Genomic DNA, 25,604 nt, shown 5'->3' with positions numbered 1-25,604 from the left:
ATGACGACTCCCATTTTTAGAAGACCTTAGGAACCCATCCTAGGTAGAGCCACTTCAAACCCCTAGTGCTTGCCCGATTAGGTTTTCCTTGTTTGCTTCTGTTTTGTACTAACCCATCTTGTTTTATTTTGATTATGATTGCATTGCATTTGCATCTTAGGAACGAGATATTGATTCAAATCCAATTACTAAATTAGAAAGCTTGTCATGGAATATGGATTCCTTGATAAAGTGGAAAACAATACGGTTGCCTGAATATATTCTGAGAAACTCAAGAAGGGCGATGGAAAAGTTCGTGACCTTGCTTCGTGGCCTGAGGATTAAAGGCGATTGTCTAAGAGCCTTCGACGTTCCAACTCCCTTAAAGAAGCTGACGAGCCTTATGAAGATGGGCAGATGATGAATCGCGACCAAGATCAAGAAAAGAAGCTAGCAGTGGCATCTATTGGCGAGATTATCTCAAACATACGGATGAAGAAAAAGATCGCTGTTGTCTTTTGGAATATAAGGGAGTGGTCGTACATGCATCTGCTTTATGTAAAGGGATTTTCTTTCTAGTAAAGTTTCCTAAATGTAATTGAATCAGAATCAACATCTCTTTAGGCATTCATTTTATGCATCTACATTACATGACATCATATGCATAAATCCATTAAAAGAGTCTAATTGAGTAAATTTATTTCAACTAATCTGGAAAACCAATCAACCAAACACCCTTACGGTATCTAAGCAAAGACTAGAGAAATGGAACAAAGGTTGGAAAAATTAGAGCATATGCAGATATAGATGCAGGAGCAATTGATCGAATTTCAACAGGAGATGAGAGATTAAATGCTAGAATTACTGAGAACCATTATGAGCCAGTTCAACCGATTGCTAGCTGAAGTAAAAAGGAAGGACCTGATGAACCATTCTGGGGTTGATAATGAGGATTTTGCTTATTTCCTAGATTGTACTTCGACAAGTACCCAGGTCTAGCCAGATGGGCGCCTACAAGGGGCACTCTTCACTATCAGATCTCAACAATATCAGACTGGTACAGCAACACCAATGAGTTTCCTGACGGACCCAAGACCAATTTTAGGAACAATTTTCCTGTTGCTCTTGATAACCCAGCTGAAACAAAGCAGGCGAGGGTGGAGTACTTAGATACTACAAAGGCCCCAAGGAAGAAGGGAAATAAATGGGATAATGCAGGCAAGTATAACAGGGGCCACTCAAAGCCAATCACTGTGGGCAGGCCAATGACAGAAACCACCAGACATCAGAGTCCTTTAAAGCAAGAATCTTACACAAAGACAAATACAGAAAGGCTTCAGTTCACACCTATACCGATGTCATATAGTGAGTTATACCGAAGCTTATTTGATGCACGTGTCGTGTCCCCCTTCTACTTAAAACCCATACAACCTCCGTATCCCAAATGATATGACATAAACGCACAATACGACTACCATGCGGGAATTATGAGGCATTCAATAGAGAATTGCACTGCCTTCAAGAAACTGGTTGCAAAACTCATTAACATGGGTGTTGTCAGATTGGATGACTCGTCTAGCATAGAAAATCCACTACTCGATCATGATGATAATGGGGTAGACGTGAGAGCAGGAAGGGGATTAGTTATTTCTAATTCAGGAGGAAACCATGGAAAGACAATGAACCATTGTAAATTCCATCACGAGAAGAGGTACGAAACCCAGGAGAGTGTGAAATTCAAGACCTTGGGCATGATGGACGACAAGGAAATGAAGCTTTGTGAGGAAATTAAAGAGGAGAAAAACATACACACAATGTTGGGAAGTGTTCACATCAATGACATATTTGAAGACACAAATGAAAAGGGACCTTGTTAGATATCTGCCCTTATAAATCTGGAGTGTTCTAAGCAATTAGACTGCAGAAGAAATCCTTGTAGTTTTTGTTGCTTATTTAGAGTAATATTCGAAACATTTTTGTTGTTTTTAGCCTAAAAGTGATAGAAATTCCTTTGTGAAATAGGCTAATGTCTGAACGTCATTATTCTAATAAAATACATCTTTGCATTTATTTTTGAGCCAATATTCTTTCATTCTTTTTGAATAATTACTCATTTATTCTTCCACATCATTCTTTCATTCATAATTATATTGTACAAATAATTATTCACAAATTCATCCATTCTTTTGTATATTCTTTGGTACTTACTAGGGGTCCTCAGATATCAATGACATGAATGACACCGCTGCAGACTTGAAATCTCCTTTTGAGCGAGACATGTTTTAGAGGGATCTCATGACTTTGAAAATGACATAGATCGTAGCTTATCTCTGAACTTGTTGAGGATGGCAGAACAAGAGGATAAACAGATCATATTTCTCAAGGAATCATTAGAAATTGTGAGCTGGATGAAGATTGGAATTGACATGACCACAAAGATGAAGTGAGACCTCATTAAGTCGTCTCTAGAGTTCAAAGATGTCTTTGTATGGTCATACCAAGATATGCCAGGTTAAACGCTGATAATGAAATCTGCACAACAGCGCGATGTCAGAAATTTGCAGCATGAACGATGCAATTCTTTGCCGAAGCAATGCCTCTCTCGTTGATTCAGCATAGCTTTGCCCATTTGAAGTTGAGTTTTCATCTCTTCAAAGTTGTGGGATTTTATCTTGATTAAAGAGGAAGATCCAAAGTTCTCTGTCGTAGGAAATAAGATTCTTCGAAAGGGATAACAAAGACTTGCCTAATCCTATGGGTTCAGATTCCTAAAAAAAATCAATCAAAATCAAAATCAAAAACAAAAAAGAAGAAAAAGAAAAATTAAAATTAAAGTCAAAAAATGAAAATGAAAAGAGGAAAAAAGAAAAGGAGAGGCCGAAGTGAAAACTCGCAAAGGGCGCTTTGACCAAAGGTGGATTTGAGTTGAAAACCCGAAAAGGGAGACTCAAATTTTGAGTAAAATGGGGCATGGACATCACCATTATCAAAGACTTCTAATGGGCATTGCTTCATTTTTGAGAGGCTACTTCATGGGTCAAAGTCATCATATACCGATACAGAATTTCAGAGAAGATGGTATTGGAAAATGCATTGAGCTTAAACAATAGCACGATAGTTGAGATATGAAATCAATTCAAAATCAGACACCATGGTTTGTCACTGTATTGCAAGACAATGAATTGCAAAAATGACTGAGACTTACAAGGACTGGCATGAGAAATCACCATTCGCCCTCCTTGCTTGCCGAACATCTATCAAGATTTCTATCAGAGCAACATCGTTCTCTTTGGTTTACGGGATTGAGGTAGTTTTACCTATTGAAATCCCCTCTCTCTGGGTATTAGAGTTGGAAGGATCCAATCGCGACGTGATCAGTTGGACCTAGGAAAAGGGTTAAAAGCTATTCATCAGGGTCGAATGTACCAAAAACAAATGATACGAGCCCATAATAAACAGGGTTGTCTCAGAGAATTCCACGAGAGGGCTGGATGTCGAAAAAGATTATTCCTCTACAAAAGGATTCTAGAGGGAAATGAATGCCAAACCGGGAATGTCCTTATGTTGTAAAGAAGACCTCTTTCAGAGGAGCACTGGTCCTGAGTGAGATTGCTAATCCTATAAACTCAGATCCAGTCAAGAAATACTTCAAAGGACCAAGGTGAAAACCCGCAAAGGGCACTTTGAGTCAAAAAATGTGAAAAATGAAAAATGAAAACAAAGAATGAAAAATGAAAAAGTAAAAATGGAGAGGCTAAGAGGAAAACCCGCAAAGGGCGCCTTAGGCCAAAGGGGATTTGAGTTGAAAACTCAAAAAGGGCGGCTCAAATATTAATCAGAGTAGTCATGAAGTGATCAGGGTAACTCGTATCTTGACCAGATTGGGGCATGTAGTAATCTTGTTATACCTGGATAAACAGGAAAGGGTAGGCGACATCTTGGGGCATCGACAAAGCACTGTAGATCTCCTAAACACATGTCAAACTCAGAATGGTCTTTAGAAAGTTTGTAAAGAGAAGTTCAAGCTGTGATATCTGGTGCACCCAATTCTCATACTATTTATATTGAATTTTTTGTTCATTGGAATACTTCATTCTTTTTCAGAACACACATTCCCAATTAATTTCTTTGTTATTCTTCTTTACTATTTTTAATAATTTGTTTCTTCGAGCTATGCTCAGAACCAACTTTATTCTTATCCATTGTTATAACCCCTTTTGCAAGCATGTTACATTAGAATAATGATTAATGGACTAATAAAACTTGCACAAAGGAAATTTTGCATATTACTCTGAAAAGTTTCTAAATAATACAAGAACTTGAAACAAGACTATTGTTTAGAGAACACCAAATTTAAAGGTTGCAAATTTGAGAAGGAAGAGTCTAAATTTAGATTTTCTCTTTGGATTTTGTTGTCAAATGCATTAACTGACAAGATGCCATAAACAAGCAAGCAATGATCACCAAACAATAGGAAGAGGCTACCTCGGAGAAGTGAGCCTTCATTTGTGCATGAGTCTTTGATACGACACCCTCGGAATGGTGTAGGGAACCAAAATGATTTTAGATCCTGTATCCTTGAATTGTGATAGAAGAGGATCGAGAAAGGCCAGATTTTTCTACCCTTGGATTACGATAGGAGAATAATAGTACAAATTTTGTGCCCCACTGGATATAACTTTGAGGTTTACAGTGGGGGGCAACCTGGCTAAATGTTTCTTCAGAAAAGCCGGTCAAGCGAGAAGGTGTTGTAGCACGTCAGTGTTCAAGCCTTAATAAAATTCGAGTAATGACAACCTAAGCGGGATCATTCTCGAAAAAAATAAAATTCTGTATTCTACGCGAACACTATTCACATATGCCTAGTTAGGAGCATTTGATTCATTTCGATCATGCCATCCTAATCATTAGGCATAATTAGGTTCATTATACAGATCATGTTCCCCAGAGAATAGATCAGTGAAGATAGCAGATCTTGTCTCCCTAAGCAATAGCGGAGCAGATCGAAGACGGCGAATCTTATCTTTAAGTGTAAGGAAGCAGATTTAAGCCACAAGTCCTATATCCCTGGTCAGCAGTGGAATAGGTTGGGAAATTACAGATCTTGTCTCCCTAAGCAATAGCGGAGCAGATCGAAGATGGCGAATCTTATCTTCAAGTGTAAGGAAGTAGATTTAAGCCACAAGTTCTATATCCCTGGTCAGCAGTGGAATAGGTAGAGAAATTACAGATCTTGTCTCCCTAAACAGTAGCGGAGTAGATCGAATATGGTGAATCTTATCTTCAAGCGTAAGGAAACAGATTTAAGCCACAAGTCTATATCCCTGGTCAGCAGTGGAATAGGTTGGGAAATTACAGATCTTGTCTCCCTAAGCAATAGTGGAGCAAATCGAAGATGGCGAATCTTATCTTCAAGAGTAAGGAAGTAGATTTAAGCCACAAGTCCTATATCCCTGGTCAGCAGTGGAATAGGTTGGGAAATTACAGATCTTGTCTCCCTAAGAAATAGCAGAGGAGATCGAAGACGGCGAATCTTATCTTCAAGTGTAAGGAAGCAGATTTAAGCCACAAGTCTTATATCCCTGGTCAGCAGTAGAATAGTTTAGAAAATTACAGATCTTGTCTCCCTAAGCAGTAGTAGAGCAGATCGAAGACGGAGAATCTTATCTTCAAGAGTAAGGAAGCAGATTTAAGCCACAAGTCCTATATCCCTGGTTAGCAGTGGAATAGGATGGAAAATTACAGATCTTGTCTCCCTAAGCAATAGCGGAGCAATGCGAAAACGGCGAATCTTATCTTCAAGAGTAAGGAAGCAGATTTAAGCCATAAGTTCTATATCCCTGGTCAGCAGTGGAATAGGTTGGGAAATTACAGATCTTGTCTCCCTAAACAATAACAGAGCAGATTGAAGACGATAAATCTTATCTTAAAGTGTAAGGAAGCAGATTTAAGCCACAAGTCCTATATCTTTGGTTAGCAGTGGAATAGGTTGGGAAATTACAGATCTTATCTCCCTAAACAATAGCGGAGCAGATCGAAGACGGCGATTTTTATCTTCAAGAGTAAGGAAGCAAATTTAAGCCACAAGTCCTATATCCCTGGTCAACAGTGGAATAGGTTGGGAAATTACAGATCTTGTCTCCCTAAGCATTAGCGGAGCAGATCGAAGACGGCGAATCTTATCTTCAAGTGTAAGGAAGCAGATTTAAGCCACAAGTCCTATATCCCTGGTCAGTAGTGAATAGGTTGGGAAATTACAGATCTTGTCTCCCTAAGCAGTAGCGGAGCAGATCGAAGACTACGAATCTTATCTTTAAGTGTAAGGAAGCAGATTTAAGCCACAAGTCCTATATCCCTGGTCAGTAGTGGAATAGGTTGGGAAATTGTAGGTCTTATGCTCCTAAAGTTGCAGTGGGATAAATCGAAGATGGCAAATCTTATCTCTCTAAGGTTGCAGTAGAGCAGGTTGAAGCCGATAATCCTATCTCCCTGAAGTTGTAGTGGAGCGGGTTAAAGTAATAGATTTTATCTCTCTGAAGTTGCAGTAGAGTGGATCGCATCAGGTCTTATCTCCCTAAGGTTGCAGTGGAGCAGATTGAAGCCGATAATCCTTCTCCCTGAAGTTGTAGTGGAGCGGATTAAAGTAATAGATCTTATCTCTCTGAAGTTGCAGTAGAGTGGATCACATCAGGTCTTATCTCCCTAAGGTTGCAGTGGAGCAGACTGAGAAAACAAATCTTATCTCTTTGAGGTTGCAGTGGAGTAGATTGAAGCCGATAATCCTATCTCCCTGAAGTTGTAGTGGAGCGGGTTAAAGTAATAGATCTTATCTCTCTGAAGTTGCAGTAGAGTGGATCGCATCAGGTCTTATCCCCCTGAAGTTGTAGTGGGACAGATCGAAGAAGCAAATCTTATCTCCCTGAGGTTGGAGTGGAGCAGATTGAAGCCGATAATTTTATCTCCTGAAGTTCTAGTGGAGCGGATTAAAGTAATAGATCTTATCTCTCTGAAGTTGCAGTAGAGTGGATCGCATCAGGTCTTATCTCCTCGAAGTTGCGAGGGAGCGATTGAAGCCGATAATCCTATCTCCCTGAAGTTGTAGTGGAGCGGGTTAAAGTAATAGATCTTATCTCTCTGAAGTTGCAGTAGAGTGGATCGCATCAGGTCTTATCCCCTTGAAGTTGTAGTGGGACAGATCGAAGAAGCAAATCTTATCTCCCTGAGGTTGCAGTGGAGCAGATTGAAGCCGATAATTCTATCTCCCTGAAGTTGTAGTGGAGTGGATTAAAGTAATAGATCTTATCTCTCTGAAGTTGCAGTAGAGTGGATCGCATCAGGTCTTATCTCCCTGAAGTTGCAGTGGAGCAGATTGAAGCCGATAATCCTATCTCCCTGAAGTTGTAGTGGAGCGGGTTAAAGTAATAGATCTTATCTCTCTGAAGTTGCAGTAGAGTGGATCGCATCAGGTCTTATCCCCTTGAAGTTGTAGTGGGACAGATCGAAGAAGCAAATCTTATCTCCCTGAGGTTGCAATGGAGCAGATTGAAGCCGATAATTCTATCTCCCTGAAGTTGTAGTGGAGCGGATTAAAGTAATAGATCTTATCTCTCTGAAGTTGCAGTAGAGTGGATCGCATCAGGTCTTATCTCCCTGAGGTTGCAGTGGAGCAGATTGAAGCCGATAATCCTATCTCCCTGAAGTTGTAGTGGAGCGGATTAAAGTAATAGATCTTATCTCTCTGAAGTTACAGTAGCATGGATCGCATCAGGTCTTATCTCCCTAAGGTTGCAGTGGAGCAGACTGAGAAAACAAGTCTTATCCCCCTGTAGTCACAGTGGGGCATGAAGAAATATATCTTATCGCTCTAAAGTTGCAGTAGAGCAGATCGCATTAAGTCTTGCCAACTATAGATAGCAAATTTTGTTCTTTTTAGAAGCTACAAGCCACTAATCCTATCTCCCTGACGTTGCGGTGGAGTGGATCGAAGCACCAATTCCAATACCTCTGAAGATGCAGTAGGATGAACTGAGGCAACTCGAAGAAGAAGAGCACCAAGGTCCAAGCACGACCGGGCAAAATTGGTCCTTTTTAGTCTTTGCTCTATTCTCGTTAATAAAATAGGCCTATTTTGCCCGGCCCGTTAATAAAATAAACCAAACCAAAGTTTAAAAGTCCACAGTCCAAATACATGGGCCCAACGTGGCCCAAATCATTTTAACCTAAACTACCCAAACACTAGCCTAGCCTAAAACCTAAACCAAACCCATTAAAACCAGCCCTAAATTACGATCCCGATAGCCCAAAACAGAAAAAAATCAGCAGCAGGGAACCCTAGAACCTCCAGCGCCGCAGCAGAGTCAGGCCTCCTCCTTGCACGTGTTACGCCTGGGCGCGTGTAGCGCCTCCGCGCCAAATCCACGCGAGCCTCCACATCCACTGCTCCGTACACCTGCAACAAACAAAAACGAACAAAGCAGCAGACAAAAGGAGCAAAAAAATAGCAGAAAAAGAGAGAAAAGAGATGTATTTTGATTTATTTTTTCTTTTGGATCCGACTATATAAAAGCCATTTTTCTGTATTTGAAAGGGGGGAGGAAAACCCACGCATACTGTATCAAACACGAAATCAATACAAAGAAGAAAATGTTTTCTTTTTTCCTTTTTCGATTGGGTTCTTTTTTCTTTTCCGATTACTCTTCTTTCTTCTTCTATTTTACTATTTACCATACATACATGCGCAAAGCAAATAAAAGAAAAAGGAGGGAGTTAGAAGACATACCTGGTGACCGGCCTTGTGTTCTCTCCGTCCCAATCAGAGTTGTGCATGGGGTTCAGAAGGCCACTGTCGATTGATGTAACGGAGCGACGCTGGAGGAGGTTTTTTTAGAGCCTTCTTTAAATGATAAAGAGGCTGATAATTTAGGGTTTTTGGTGGCCTTTATGTAGCTCAAAACGGCACCGTTTGGACTTTGACCAGTGGTTCCAAAACGACGCCGTTTAAAGCCCTATGACCCGCGCGGTGACCCGACTCGAGGGAAGGATCCGCGTGCTTTGGGTCTGATGGGATTATTGCGTAACAAGCCCCTCCGCATTTGCTTTCATTATCATTCGATTTTTATTTGTTTTTTAATTGTTACCTCATATTTAGTTCTAATTTCAATTAGACCCATGATTAAACGACATCGTTTCGATGATAGGGTTTGAGTGCCTGAATTTATGCGTTTAATTGCTATAATGGTCCCTTTAATATTAAGCCGTTCTCAATTCGTTTGTTTATCTATTTATTTCAAATCAGCCCTAAAAATTCTGTTTGAATTCGATTGCTTAATTTTATTTTATAAATCCTCTTATTTCATCATATAGTTATTTTATGCTTTTCGCTTTATGTATTATTACTTATTTTTGCAAATATTTTATACTTTTTATATTACCTAGGTGTAATTTATACATTTTTATTCATATATATATAAATATCTATGCACATTTAATTTCAAAAAATTCTCACAAGAATATCTCATGTTCTTTCATATATATATATATATATATATATATATATGGTTTTTAGTATACGTATGTATGTATGCAATATTATATTGTTAGTTTAAAATGATAAATTTTTCTTTTTATACACAAAAGCCTTATTCCTTTTAAATTTGTTATTTTATTTTACTTATTTTAACCTTTGTACGTATTATTACTACATATATACTATTTTTTACATTAGGCTTATTTATATAAATAAAAAGGTGGGTATTAAATTATCCACTTTTATTTTATTTTATTTTTATTGTTTTTTTTTTAATCTTCTAGGAAAATTCATTTAAACTTTTATTTACTTTTTAGTTCCATTACCAATTTGTGTCAAATCTTATTGTTATTATTATTATTTTCCTTTTCTTTTATCCTTATCTTGAAATGTCTTTTGAGATCGATTATTAATTCATGGAATGCCTAATTGTTAATATCTGTGTTTGTGTAATATGACAAATCATATGGTTATTTACATTTACCTACTATTTGTTTACAATTTGTTAGTGTATATTTGGGTTGTGATTTATCTTTTACGTTATATATTGCTTTAGTCATGTCTCATTTGTAAAAATTGTATTTTATTAAAGCATCAAAATCATTCATTTTTATTTCATAATTTTCAAAAGGACCTAGTGTTCATAGCTCTCGAGAGAATTGTGCCCTAACTTACTGGGCTTCAATCCTTCTCGATGAATTTGAATAGCCAAGTGTTCATTTTGGTAAAACCATACTTTTGAGACCTCAAAATGTTGGATCCTAACTTACTGGATACAACATTTTGCTATCTCAATTTTAAAATAAAGGCAATATTCGATATTTAGGAATTTTGTGAAATCGAATCCTAACTTACTAGGTTTGATTTTCTCATATGACCCAAGTAATCAAATATCCTTCTCAAAATGCATGGGTTTTAAAAAGATAAACTTAATTTTGAGGATTTGAAATGTTGCACTCTAACTTACTGAGTGTGACAATTTATTTCCTTGAAGTAAGGGAGCCTTATTATCCAATTTATTTTATTCAAGATAAAATGATCGTATTTTAAAATCTTTTCAAAGTTCCGACACTAAGACATTAAACAATCGATTCAGTATCAATTTAGGGCGTTACGAGGGTGCTAACCCTTCCTCGTGCGTAACCGACTCCCGGACTTATTTTTTCAAATCTCGCGATCTAAAATTTATTTTTAATGGTGAACTGATCACACCTTAATAAAAGATCGATGGCGACTCCCATTTTTATTTTCAAAGTCGATTCCCTTTTTTTAATAAAAAAATGGTTTCGACATGATGCATAAGGAAATTGAAGTATATGTTGACTACATGATTGCAAAATCCCAGATGGAAAAAGAACATGTGTAAGTCTTAAGAAAGTTGTTCTTAAGATTATGAAGGTTCCAACTCAAACTCAATCCAGCCAAATGAATCTTTGGAGCTAGGTTAGGAAAACATCTGGGGTTTGTAGTCAGTGAAAAAGAGATTGAAATCGACCCAAAAAAAGTCAAGGCAATTCGAGATTTGCCTCCACCACGTACTCAAAAAGAAGATTGAGGTTTCTTAGGAAGACTAAGTTACATTGCTCGGTTTATTTCGCAAATGACTGAGAAATGTGACCCCATATTTCGTCTTCTGAAGAAACATAATCCAGGTGTGTGGGATAAAGAATGCCAGGAGGCTTTTGACAAGATAAAACAGTACTTGTCCAATACTCTAGTGTTGTCGCCACCTAGTCTAGATAAACCACCGATCCTATATTTAACGGTGTTCGACAACTCCAAGGGATGTGTGCTAGGTCAATATGATGAGACGGGGAAGAAGGAGAAGGCGATCTACTATCTCAGTAATAAATTTACTGACTGTGAAATGAGATATCCGCCCATTGAAAAATTATGTTGTGCCCTGATCTGGATGACACGGAGATTGGGGCAATACATGCTCTATCATACGACTTGGTTAATTTTAAAATTGGACCCTCTAAAGTATATGATGAAGTCAATTGCGTTGAATGATAGGATGGCTAGATGGCAGATCATACTCTCCGAGTTTGATATAGTCTATGTAAATCAAAAGGATATCAAAGGGAGTGCGGTAGTAGACTTTTTGGCCAGCAGTGCCTTAGAAGACTATGAACCTATGAATTTTGATTTCTCGAATGAAGACTTGATGTATGTGGCAACTGCTGAAGAAGATTCTCAAGAAAATCACCCTTGGAGGCTAAACTTCGACGGAGCTTCGAATGCTGTAGGTAATGGATTGGGGCAGTCATTGTATCCCCTAATGGAGATCATTATCCTTTTACCAGTAAATTGGATTTTGATTGCACCAATAACATGGCTGAATATGAAGCTTGCATCATGGGAATCTAGACAACCATGGAGTGAAAAATTAAGATATTAGAGGTATACAGATACTTGGCATTGGTGATATACCAGCTCAAAGGGGAATGGGAAACCAGAGACCCAAAATTAATCTGTTATCGAAGATTGGCTCTGGAGTTGATTGAGGAGTTTGACAGTATCACTTTTTGCTATCTCCCACGAGAAGAAAATCATATGGCTGATGCTTTGGATACCTTAGCCTCTATGATCCAAGTGAACAAATTGGAAGATATGAAGCCTATTCAAATCAGCATTTATGAGACCTCGGCTCATTGCTACAGTATTGAGGTAGAGGAAAATGATAACTATCATTGGTATCAAGATATACTGCGATATGTGAATAATCGTGAGGACCCTGATCAGGCAACAGAGAATGATAAGAGGACATTGATGAGGCTCACCATTGACTACGTCTTGGATGGAAAGATTTTATATAAGAGGGGAAAGGATCAATTATTGTTGAGATGCGTGAATGCTATGGAGGCCAATAAAATTTTGGAAGAAGTCTATGAAGGTATCGGTGGAACGCATGCCAACGGCTTCATGATAGCCAGACAGATTATGAGATTTGAGTACTATTGGGCCACTATGGAAGGAGATTGCATAAATTATGCCAAAAAGTGCTATAAGTGCCAAATTTATGGTGACAAAATGCATGCACATCCTTCACCTCTTCACGTTATGACTTCTCCATGGCCTTTCTCCATGTGGGGGATAGATGTCATCGAGCCAATATCACTAAAGGCTTCTAATGGGCATTGTTTTATCTTTGTGGTTATTGACTATTTCACTAAATGAGTGGAGGTTGTTTCATATGCTAACGTCACGAAGTCAGCAGTTAGCAAGTTTTTGAGAAAAGAGATTATATGTCGATATGAGATGCCTAAAAGAATTATATTTGACAATGCGATGAATTTGAACAACAGGTTAATTGTGGAAGTTTGTAGTCAGTTCAAGATCAGACACCATAATTCGTCACCGTATCGCCTAAAAATGAATGGTGCCGTAGAAGCAACTAACAAGAATATCAAGAGAATTGTAGGGAAAATGACTAAAACCTACAAGGACTGGCATGAGAAATTACCTTTCGCTCTCATTGCATATCGAATATCTATTAGGACTTCTACTGGGGCAACACCTTTTTCTCTAGTTTACGGGGTGGAGGCAGTATTACCTATTGAAGTTGAGATCTATTCTCTCCGGGTGTTAGCTGAGTTAAGGTTAGATGAGGCCGAATTCAATCTCGATATGACCAGCTGAACTTGATAGAAGAAAAGAGGCTAAAAGCTATTCATCATTGGTCAGATATATCATAAACGAATGATGTGAGCCTATAACAAAAAGGTTCGTCCCAAAGAATTTCATGAGGGGGACCTAGTGTTGAAAAAAATTCTTCCTCTACAAAAGGATTTGAGAGGGAAATGGGTGCCAAATTAGGAAGGACCTTATGTTGTAAAGAAGGCCTTTTCTGGAAGAGCTTTGATTGTGAACGAGATGGATGGTAAAAGCTTGCCAAATCCTATAAATTCAGATTCAGTCAAGAAATACTTCAGTTGAAGAAAGAGGACCAAGGTGAAAACCCGCAAAGGGCGCATTGAGACCAAAGGAGATTTGAGTTGAAAACCTGAAAAGGGCGGCACAAATTTTGATCAGATTGGGGCATGTGGTGATCTTGCTATACCTGAATCAACAAGAAAAGGTAGGCGACATCTTAGGGCATCGACATAGTGCTGTAGATCTCCTAAACACATGTCAAACTCAGAAAGGTCTTCAGAAAGTTTGTACAGAGACGTTCAAGCTGCGATATCTAGGGCACCTAATCTTCATACTATTTATATTGAATTTGTTGTTCTTGGAATACTTCTTTATTTTTCAAGATACGTGTTCCCAATCAATTCCTCTTTATTCTTATTATCCTTGATAATTTATTCATTTCGAGCTATGCTCCCGAATTAATTCTATCTTTATCCATTGTTATGATCTTTTTGTAAGCATGTTGCATTTGAATAATGATTAATGGACTAGTAATACTTTCACAAAGGAAGTTTTGCATATTACTCTAGAAGTTTTTAAATAATACAGTAACCTGAAACAGGACTATTGTTTAGACCACACCAAGTTTAAAGGTTGAAATATCTAATAAGGAAAAGTCTTAAGACTATCCCTTCAGATTTTGTTGTCAAAACATTGATTGAACAAGATGATGAGATGTCATATTGGTAACAAGGCTTTAATGAAAAAGAAAACAATAATCACCGAGTGATAAGAAGAGGTTCTCGGAAGAGAAAGTTCTACAATTGTGCATAAACATTTGGTACGACACCTTGAGAATGGTGTAGGAGACCAAAGAGATTCAGATCCTGTATCCCTGAATTGTAGTGGGAGAGGATTGAGAAAGAGCCAGATCTTATACTCAGTGGGAGGAAGATGGTTCAAATTTTATGTCCCAAAGGTACAGTGGATTGAACTTTTTAGATTACAGTGTTACCAGCCGAACAAGATAGCATTCTGACGTGTCGGTAATGGGGCCTTAATGAACAACGAGCAATAAAAACTCAAACATTAATATATCATTTTCATGACATTTTGCATTCATGCATACACATCTGGTTAGGAAATTTTGATTCATTCTGATCATAACATTCTAATCACTAGGCATAAATAAGCCCATGAAATGGATTCTACAGGTTATATTCCACTGAAGTTGTAGTGGAATAGATTGAAGAAGATTTTAGATCTTGTCTTCTTGTACTGGCAGTGAAGTATATCGAAAACACCAGCCTTATCTCCCTAAGCAGCAATGGAGTAGGTTGAAGATTGTAGATCTTGTCTTCCTGTACTGGCAGTGAAGTAGATTGAAAACACCAGCCTTATCTTCCTGAGCAGCAGTGGAGTAGGTTGAAGATTGCAGATCTTGTACTCCAGTACTAGCAATGAAGTAGATCGAAAACACCAACGTTATCTCCCTGAGTAGCAGTGGAGTAAGTTGAAGATTGTAGATCTTGACTTCCTGTACTGACAGTGAAGTAGATCGAAAACACCAACCTTATCTTCCTGAGCAGTAGTGGAGTAGGTTGAAGATTGTAGATCTTGTTTCCAACTCAATTTCTTCTAATCCAAATTCTGGGATGTTACACAATATATATAACTAGTTTACTAATGCGTGGGGTTAATGATGTGTATTATTCAAATTTTAAATTAATTCAAAATTTTAGCATATAATATTATTATAGTTTGAAAATATAGAAAATTGAATTTCTTATTCTCACATAAGTAATTTATTGCATAAATACAACAATGAATTTGGAGATTAATATAAGAACAAATTTCTTATATTAGAGTACGAACGTAAGCATATTAAACTGTATAATTTTTGTTGTTGTTTGTGTACGGCCCATTTTTCGTCCGGGCCCAAATCAAACCCAAATCAAACCCAAACAAACCCAAAAATTACAAAGGGCCCAAGACCCAAGTTACAAGCCCAAAGCCCGACGGGCCAATAGGCCCCAAAGGATGAAGCAGCACCAGGGAACCCTAGGGTTCCCTCTCCTTTGCGCCGGTCCTCCTCTGGCGCAACGCCCATGCCTCGTCCCGAGGCCTGCCCAGCCTCCATTGGCACCAAAATAGCAATCCTCTCCGTTGACCCCTGACGCCTGCAAAAAAGACCAAAAGAAGCAGCACAGAATCGACAAAGAGAAGACAGAAACAAAAGCAAAACATAGAAAAAAATAGCAAGCAGTAACATGGACTAACAGTGTAATCGTGGCTATAAAAGCCACTAAAATAACCTTGTAGAAAAAATAGAAAAAAGCAGATCAAAAAAGAAAAATTGAAAAGGTTGACTCCAAATTTCTTTCTCTATTCTTAATTTTTTTATATATTCTTCTATTTTCTGTTTTTTTACTACTCTTTTAAACTAAAAAAACAAAATGAAAAAGAAAGAAAAGGGACACTTACCGATCTCGAAAGCCCGTCGCCGGAGACCATCTTCGGTGTTGGAATTAGACGAGAAGGAGACGAAAGGTTTCTCCTTGTTTCGGCTTGTTTGGTCTGGAGGACCGGGCCTTAAGGTGGAGGTCGAGAACGGGGTTAAAAAGCCCTCCTTTTCTCGCTCCGACCACCGCTCGTGAAGGAGCTTTGGCCTTTGGAACCGCCGCTCGCCGGCGTGGGCCATGTTTGGCTGCTGGGAACCCTGAAAGGGAGAGGATATGTTCAGTTTTTTTTCTTTAAAACACTGATAAAATGAAGTTATAAATTTTTTTTTGTTTTAAATGGGGATAAGTGAAACGGCGCCATTTGGTGGGGGGAATCTGCGCATGCTTTGCCTTAATGGGTAATTTATGCATTTAGTCCTTCCATCTTGCGTGGAAGTGCAATCCAACTTCTTATTTCTTTTCGATTTGGGCCGCAAACTTTATTTCTGCTCCAATCAGGTCCTTTGACCATATATAGTCCTCTGCGCTGGAACATTGCACTCTAGGACTGGAGTATATTGCCCAATTAGTCCTTCTTTCTTTGTGCGAGCGCCATTTTAATCCCTAAGTGACCTGTTTATGGTTTTTGCAATTAAAACCCCCAGATTCGATTTGGTTTCAGTATCGTCCCTAATCCATTTATTTTATTTTATTTTATTATCATTTTAAAATAGGGTTTCCTTTATTATTATTTGTTTTAAGTTTCCTATTTATTGTTTATTATAAATTGTTTTTGCATACTATTTATTTAATTCTTTTAATATATTATATATTTTAAATCATTATATGTATAAACTCTTTTAGATTCCTATATATATATATATACATTTTTATAATCTATATGTATACACGCATATATATATATATCTAGTAACTTATTTAATAGATACATACATACTCATATATTTTATTTATATACATATCTATACATATATATCTATATACATTTTTTCTTCTTGTTTTTCTCACGAATATGTACATACATACTTATATATATATATATATTTTATATGTACTTATATATTTTCATATTTTATAATTTTTATCTATTTTCTTTATTTTTTTTCATTTATTTAATTATTTATATGTCCATTTATTTAATGCTTTAGTTTTTTTATTTACTTGTTATTGTATATTCATGAGTGATTTGTTTTTTATTTATTTTTGTGCTCATATTATTTTTTTAGTCGCGTTATTTTATTTATTATTCCATCATGCATATAAATACCATATTTCAAAAAAAAGGGAGAATATTTCAAATTGAGGCAATATTTAGCATTTGGAAATTCGAGAAAACATGCCCTAAGGTGCTGGGTGTCGATTTTTCTCGTTCAACCAAATGGCTTAATATCCTTCATAAAAATTTCAAAATAAGGCAATATTTTGCGTTTGGAAATTCGAGGAACGTGCCCTAAGGTGTTTGGGTTTCTATTTCTCGCTTAACCAAATTGCCAAGTTTCCTCTTGAATTTTAATCCATGCCATTCGAGTTTTTTAAGGATCGATTTTAAATTTCTTTAAAGTTTTCAATCTTCGACACTAAGACATTAAGTAATCAACTAGGTACCAATTTTGGGCGTATCGAGGGTGCTAATCCTTCCTCGTGCGTAATCCACTCCCGAACCCGTTTTTCTGAATTTCGTGGACCAAACTTGTTGTTTTAATAAAATCAAACCTTTTATTAAAAACAACCACTTTTCGAGGTGATCCAATCACACCTTATAAAAAAGGATTGGTGGCGACTCCCGTTTTCGTTTTCATTTTCAAAAACCCAAGTCGACCCCGTTTTCCATCAAAAAAATGGTGTCAACAGCTTGGCGACTCCACTGGGGACAAAAAATAAGAGAGTCAAGCCATGTGTTGATCATTTCTTGTATTTTTGTCGAAATTTGAAAATGTGATTTAAATATACAATCCTCTCATTGCATTGGTTTTGAGTTATAGTTTTCATCACGTTTCGTATTCTAAACTTTTGTATCTTTCTGCACATTGCATTGCATGACCGTTGGTCACACCTTTTAAGTGGGAGTGAGAAGCTATTTCCTTCGTGAGGTTTTCACCTCCGTGCAGGATAGTGGATCGCTTTCGGGATACATCCGTACCTATGTCTTCGTGAGATTTTCATCTTCGTGCAGCCATAAGGAAATGTGTTCCCCTGAACCGAACTCAGTCTATATGAGCCTATAATGGGTGAAGATCGAGGAATCTGCTGGTTCGAGTACCTTATCTTTAGAACCAAACCACATATAGTGAACCCTAGGAACCCAGCCTAGATAGAACTACTTCAAATAGGTGTTTTATTATTTCTTGCTTGTATCAAATTTTAATACTAACTTATTTTGTTTTGATTGCGTGGCATTTTGTCTGCATGGCATTTCATTGTAAAAGGCGTTGATTCACATTCGATTACTAGATAGAAAAGCCAATCATGGAAAGTGAATTTCTTAGCAAGGTGGAAGATAATGCGGTTATCCGAATATGGTCAGAAAAGTCGCAACTCAAGAAAGGTGATAGTCTGACAATGGGGTTTGCAGCAGAGTTATGGGATTACACCAGCATCAATGTGACTCAGAACAATCTTCAGGAGTTGAAAGAAATTTGGGCTCAATGGGAGGATGAAGTCAAACAATTGTTTTACTATAATTATGGTGATTTACCCTACTTGCTTGACATCAATGGAGATGAACATTTATTTCGAGCTTTGGCCCAATTTTGGAATTCCGCTTATAGCTGCTTCACATTTGGGGAGGTAGACATGGTGCCTACTGTGGAGGAGTATACAACTTTACTTCGTTGTCCAAGAATCCAAGTGGATAAAGTTTATTCTAGAACTGTTAATGTTTCGACTTTTACAAAGAAGTTAACGAGAATTACAAGAATAAGTGAGCAATGGGTCACCGCACGAATCAAACAAAAGGGAGAAAATAGATGTATCCCTTGGAAAAGTTTGCGAGATCAGATTTTGGCACACCCGGATACGAAGAAAAAGGTTGATGTTTTTGCTTTGAGTATGTATGGGCTGGTTATTTTTCCTAAAGTGTTGGGGCATATAGACGAAGCTGTTACAGATTTGTCTGATCAACTTGATAGGAGGGTCACATCCGTTCCAGCAATTTTGGCAGAAACGTTTAGGTCTTTAAGTGCATGTCGAAGAACGGGGGAGGGAAGATTCGTTGGTTGTGCACAACTCCTGTTGGTTTGGTTTCACAGCCACTTCTGGAAGGTGGATAAGATTTCTTATCAAGTTTTCTCAGAAAATTACTCGTCTTTGAAGGAATTAGCAGCAACACCAAGACGTAATGACATCACGGAGGAAAAGTGGATGACGATCCTTCATAATCTACGAGACGAATATGTTGAATGGAGAGCTTCTTGGATGGTGCCCGACGAGATTTTGTACCGATGTGGGGACTTTGACTGGGTCCCTTTGCTTGGAATTTGGGGAGCTGTCGGATATGCCCCTTTGCTCGTGTTAAGACAATATAAGTCAAAGTAGTTCATACCGGCAACGCAAGGGCTACCGAGTGTGAGTTTTCTTATAAAGGTAATAACTACAAGGGAAAGATTCGAGAGATGTCTAACGCTTGGAAACGAATTCACCGGATGAAAAGAATTACCGTAGGAGCAACGACAACTCCCGAATATCACGGGTGGCAGAGTAAGAGGATCGACGATAACATCCCAAAGCCAAGAGAAGAATGTGGTTGTCCTATAGAAGAGCATTTATGAATAGTCCCTTCAGAACTAGAGATCATCAAGCAAGACTTCGAAAAAAGAAGTTCAGAGTTTGGAAAGAGGATAGAACAGCTGGAAGAGGAAAAGATACGTTTGGGACTAGATGTTGATATCCACAAGTTGGAAGCTGAAAAGTTAAGAAAAGGGAAGAATAAGGCTGAAGAGGATTTAGATAGTTTAAAAACAGATTATAAGAGGCTACGATTGTCAATGCGAACTGCGGGTTTGGGGAAAACATCGGAACAATGGAAACAGGAGATCGAGGAAGAAAGGACCAAAACTGATCAGTGGGAAAAGAAATCTCAAGGTGCCCGAGCTCGAGAAAGCGCATTGGAAAAAAGTTTATTAGAATGCCAAAATGAAGAAGCAAGATTGAAAGATCGGGTAGCGGAGTTAGAAAGGTCGCTTCACTTGTGCTGTAGTCGCAACTCTGATCGAGCTAAAAGTAAGTTTTAATAACATTGAAGAATTGAAGAAAAAAATAGGAGAACTTGAAGATGCACTGCAAAGCTCTGAATCGCGAAAGGAACTTCTTGAAAGTCGTAATGAACAATGCCAAGAGCAGCTCCTCCATTCTCAAAATCAGATTAGAGATAGGGATTACGTGATGGGTGAAGCTATATCTCAAATTCGGGAAGTAGCTGATCATTTGCAAACTTTAGCAGTTCAGGCCGATGTATTGAGTTTGAAATATGAATTGGAATCAAGTCGGGGTCGAAAGTTAGCTTGGCTCCTTAGGAGAGTTAAGGCTTTGAGCATAAAGGCAAAGTCGTATATGTAATCCACTTTATGTAAAAGAAATTTGTTTTCTAGTTGAGTTTTTTCTAATGAAGTTGAATTAGAATCACTGCCTCTTTTTGCATTCTTTTCATGCATTGCATCACATCATATGCATTAATGACCATTAAAGAACCCTAATCGAATAAAATTATTTCAGTTAACCTGGAAAACCAACAAGGTTACGACACTCGAGCTAAGTCAAAAATTATGGACCAAAGGCTGGAAAAGCTAGAACGACTTCAAAAGGAAATGCAAGACCAGTTGCAGGCGCAAATAAAGGAGCAGATAGAAAAGATTCAGCATGACATAGAACAAAAGATGCGGGAGTCTCAAAACGATCTGATAACTAAGATGACACAATTATTGAAGGGAGTAGATAAGGGGAAAGGACCTGTGGTTGTTAATGAGGAAGAAAACAATAGCGAACCACTTTATCCTCCAGGTTTCACGCCTCCACACGCGCAGGTTCAAACTGAGCTGCATCCACGAAGACCCTCTGTGTCGGTTAGGCCTCAGCAGTTCCAAGGCGATGCTTCCATACCAATGAATTTTCAACCCGGGGCGGGCTCTAATCCTGGAGATAGCCCGAATAATATTGCTATCCCAGATCTTGACGAGATTGCTGAAAAGGACAAGGCGAAGGAGGAACTTCCAAAACAACTTGAGGAGAAATGGAAATGGATAGAAGAGAAGTTTAGGGCAATAGAAAGCATTGAAAGCTATCATGGGATAGACGCAAAAGACCTGAGCTTGGTTCCGGACTTGGTGCTACCTTACAAATTTAAAATGCCGGAATTTGAGAAATATAACGGGACCAGTTGCCCAGAAGCCCATATTACTATGTTTTGCAGAAGAATGACGGGGTATATTAATAATGATCAATTATTAATACATTGCTTTCAGGAAAGCCTTACAGGAGCGGTGTCAAAGTGGTATAATCAGCTGAGCAGAACAAAAATTACTACTTGGAAAGATTTGGCACAGGCTTTCATGAGACAATACGATCATGTCTCGGAAATGATGCCTGACAGGATAACTCTGCAGAATTTAGAAAAAAAATCGAACGAAAGCTTCAGACAGTACGCGCAGAGGTAGAGAGAGGTGGCGGTTCAGGTACAACCACCGTTTTTAGAAAAAAAGATGACGATGCTTTTTATTAATACATTGAAGGCCCCATTCATTACTCACATGTTGGGAAGCACTTCAAAGAATTTCTCGAATATAATCATGAATGGTGAAATGATTGAGCATGCCATTAAAAGTGGAAGAATAGATGGAGGGGAAAATAATAGAAGGGCAACCCCGAGGAAAAGAGAAAATGAAGTGAATAATGTGAATGCCTACGGTAGGTCAATTACTGTGAATCAACCAAAGAAAGCGGTTACTAATCAACCGGGATCGTCAAGACAAGAGTCGAGAGCTAGGCAAACTACTGAAAAGCCCCAATTCACGCCAATCCCAATGTCATACAAGGAATTGTATCAAACTTTATTCAATGCACATGTTGTTGCCCCTCGTTACTTGAGTCCTCTACAACCCCCGTATCCAAAATGGTGTGACACGAATGCACAATGTGATTATCACGCGGGAATTTCAGGGCACTCAATAGAAAATTGTACAGCTTTCAAGAAGTTAGTGGAATGACTTATCAAATTAGGTGTTGTTAAACTTGACGACTCACCTAACGCAGAAAATCTGTTACCTAATCACGCTGATAAGGGGGTGAATATGGTGAGCGAAGGTACGAGAGGAGAAGTCAAGTCTGACATTGCTAAAGTAAAAACTCCGTTGAAACGGGTCTGGAAAGAGATGGCAAAGAGAGGGTTAGTTATTTCAAATTTTGAGGAAGGGTACGAGCTGGGAAATTATTATGAATTCCACCATAAAACAGGGCACGAAATCTAAGAATGTGAAGGATTCAGGGCTTTGGTTCAAAGCATGATGGATAACAAGGAGATGACGTTTTATGAAGAGGCGGAAGAAAGGAGGAGCATATGCGCCGACAGTCGAGAACAGAACTCCAAAATAAATCATCCTGTGGTCGTTATCTCACGCCCTAAGGGTAATGAAACTAGGGCTCAGGTAACACCGAAAGTTGTAATTCAAAAACCATCAAATTTCTTGTATAAGGATAGCAAAATGGTGCCGTGGAATTATGGGTGCAATGTGACCATCTTGGGAAAAGAAGCGGAAGAAAGCCAGGAAATAGGTTTTACACACGCAATAGGAAACGATATGACACTCAAGCAAAGTCGTCCAGGGAAGAGAATTGGAAGAAAGAACAGAGGAAAAGAAAAGCAGCAGGAGTTGAGCCATTGGTTAATGAACCAATAAAAGAAGATGAGGCAAAAGAGTTTTTAAAGTTTCTGAAGCACAGTGAATACAGTGTTGTGGAGCAACTGTACAAACAACCAGCCCGCATTTCTGTATTAGCTTTACTTCTAAGCTCAGAAATACATCGGAATGCGCTTCTGAAGGTACTAAACGAAACATATGTGGCCGACGATATATCGGTAAACAAGCTAGATCGGTTGATCAACAACATAGGCGCTGACAATTTTATCTTCTTCAATGATGACGAAATACCATCTGGAGGAAGGGGTTCCCTGCACGTTACTGTCCGATGCAAAGGATACACACTCCCGGGAGCCCTGGTTGATAATGGATCTGTACTGAATGTATTGCCTCTATCCACTCTTGGTCGATTACCGGTGGACAGTTCGCACATGAAAGCATGCCAGAGTATAGTAAGGGCATTTGATGGAACGGAAAAGAAGGTTATGGGGAGAATTGAGGTACCGTTAAGGATTGGCCCAATCACTTATGAGGTGGACTTCTTGGTAATGGATATTAGGCCTTCCTACAACTTTTTATTGGGAAGACCGTGGATACACTCATCGGGGGCAGTACCTTCATCATTACATCAGAAGGTGAAGTTGGTATCGGAGGGTCGGTTGGTAACAATAGATGCAGAGGAAGATATTATCGCAATGATGACCAGTGATGCACCTTATGTGGACATCAACGATGATGCACTGGAATGTTCTTTTTGGTCGTTAGAATTTGTGAACGCGATGTTTATTGCGAGGGAAGCAGAATTCCAATACCGAAAATATCCAGGACCACCGAAATGGGGTTGCGGTTGATGGTAGGAAGAGGAGCCGCACTAGGGAAAGGACTGGGAAAATATCTTCAGGGAATGATTGAAGCTCCAATGTTGAAGGAAAAGTTCGATAGTTTTGGCTTAGGATACAAGCCAGACATGAAGCAGAAAAAGAAAGAAATAGAGAAGAGACAAGAGAAAAGAAGGGCACGTTTGAGCGGATATGAAGCTAAGTGGGAGCCTTTAACCTTTCCCCACATATCTACATCCTTTGTGTCGGGAGGATTTATTCATTCTGAGTGCGGAGTGTCCGGTAGCAAAGGCATTGAAGGAATGTTGGAAAATGTTCATATCAACACTGTGGAAGCAGCAGAAAAAAGGGCCTTGTTGGAGATCCGCCCTTATGAGCCGGGGAGCGAGCTAAACAATTGGACTGCTGAAGAAATCCCTGTAGTCTTTAGGGCTTATTCAGAGTAATGCTCAAAACATTCCTGTTGTTTTGGCCTAGGAACGATATGAAATCTTTTGTGAAATAGGCTTTGGGCCTAAATATCATCATTTTAATGAAATACATATCTACATTCATCTCGATCAGTCACTTTTTTCCTTTACATATAAATAAATATTTTCCATTTGATTAATTGTCTTATAAATAATTCTTTCATTTGTAACTCTTTTGCACAAATATTCATTCATAAATTTATATGTTCTTGGTATATTCTTTGGTATGCCTTCATAGGTCTTCAGATATCAACGACATGAGTGATGCTGCTTCAAACACGGAGTCTATTTTTGAGCAAGAAATGTGTTTGGAGGGATCTCACGATTTTGAAAATGACGAAGATTATGGTGTGTCTCCGGACTTGCTAAGAATGGTGGAAGAAGAGGATAAACAGATCCTACCTCATGGGGAATTATTAGAAATCGTGAGCCTAGAGGATGGAAAAGAGGTGAAAATTGGCATTGAAATCACTGCAAAGACAAAACAAGACCTCATTAATTTGGTCCGAAAGTTCAAAGATGTTTTCGCGTGGTCGTACCAAGATATGCCCGGGCTAAGCACTAACATTGTTGTGCATCGTCTGCCCATAAAAGAAGATTGTAAACCCGTTCAGTAGAAGGTCAGGAGAATGAGACCTGATATTGTGTTGAAAATAAAAGAAGAACTCAAAAGGCAATTCGACGCTGGATTCTTACAAGAGGTCAAGTATTCGGATTGGGTAGCAAACATCGTCCCTGTTCCCAAGAAAGATGGAAAGGTACGAATATGTGTGGATTATAGGGATTTGAACAAGGCGAGTCCAAAAGATAATTTTCCACTGCCTCATATTAATACCTTGGTAGATAACACGGCGGGCTATTCATTGTTTTCTTTCATGGATGGCTTCTCTGGGTACAATCAAATAAAGATGCATCCTGAAGACATGAGGAAAACCACATTCATTACCTTATAGGGAACATTTTGTTACAAGGTAATGCCCTTCGGATTGAAAAATGCGGGAGCAACATATCAAAGAGCTATGGTGACTTTGTTTCACGACATGATGCACAAGGAGATCGAAGTCTATGTGGATGATATGATTGCGAAGTCTAGAACGGAAGAAGAGCATGTTCAAGTCTTGAAAAAGTTATTTTTGAGATTGAGGAAATTTCAGCTCAAGCTTAACCCAGCAAAATGCACATTTGGAGCCAGATCAGGGAAGTTATTAGGCTTCATAGTTAGCAAAAAAGGGATTGAGGTTGACCCAGACAAAGTAAAAGCAATACGAGATTTACCTCCCCCGCGCACGCAAAAGGAAGTTCGAGGTTTCCTAGGGAGATTGAATTACATTGCTCGATTCATCTCACAACTGACGGAGAAATGTGATCCGGTATTTCGTCTCTTAAAGAAGCATAATCCGGGTGAATGGGATGAAGAATGCCAGAGAGCTTTCGATAAGATAAAGCAGTACTTGGTTAATACTCCAGTCTTATCGCCACCAAGTCCAGATAGGCCATTGATATTATATCTAACAGTGTTGGAGAATTCCATGGGATGCGTATTAGGCCAACATGATGAGACGGGAAAGAAAGAAAAGCTAATATACTATCTCAGCAAGAAATTTACTGATTGCGAAATGAGATAC

General features: G+C 38.5%; 4 protein-coding genes across 4 annotated transcripts in view; 3 read left to right on the top strand and 1 right to left on the bottom strand.

Annotated features, from left to right (window-relative positions):
* Positions 1 to 25,604, bottom strand: part of LOC105797660 (alcohol-forming fatty acyl-CoA reductase) — an 84,406-nt gene that overhangs the window by 12,756 nt on the left and 46,046 nt on the right. The gene's annotated exons all lie outside the window — the stretch shown is intronic.
* On the top strand, positions 11,523 to 12,834 carry LOC105797664 (uncharacterized). Its single transcript, XM_012627603.1, has 3 exons — positions 11,523 to 11,810; positions 11,942 to 12,565; positions 12,814 to 12,834. The coding sequence occupies exons 1-3, from the start codon at positions 11,523 to 11,525 to the stop codon at positions 12,832 to 12,834; spliced, it is 933 nt and encodes a 310-aa protein (XP_012483057.1).
* On the top strand, positions 18,289 to 19,356 carry LOC128032594 (uncharacterized). Its single transcript, XM_052621238.1, has one exon. The coding sequence runs from the start codon at positions 18,289 to 18,291 to the stop codon at positions 19,354 to 19,356; it is 1,068 nt and encodes a 355-aa protein (XP_052477198.1).
* LOC128032593 (uncharacterized) lies at positions 21,603 to 23,521 on the top strand. Its single transcript, XM_052621237.1, has 4 exons — positions 21,603 to 21,948; positions 22,033 to 22,198; positions 22,298 to 22,457; positions 22,511 to 23,521. Exons 1-4 carry the CDS (start codon positions 21,603 to 21,605, stop codon positions 23,519 to 23,521), a joined length of 1,683 nt encoding a protein of 560 aa, XP_052477197.1.

Source organism: Gossypium raimondii, chromosome 9, assembly GCF_025698545.1.
Source record: "Gossypium raimondii isolate GPD5lz chromosome 9, ASM2569854v1, whole genome shotgun sequence".
NCBI lineage: Eukaryota > Viridiplantae > Streptophyta > Magnoliopsida > Malvales > Malvaceae > Gossypium > Gossypium raimondii.
The sequence above is the reverse complement of the archived record's forward strand: the minus strand, read 5'-3'. Positions and strand labels throughout refer to the sequence as shown.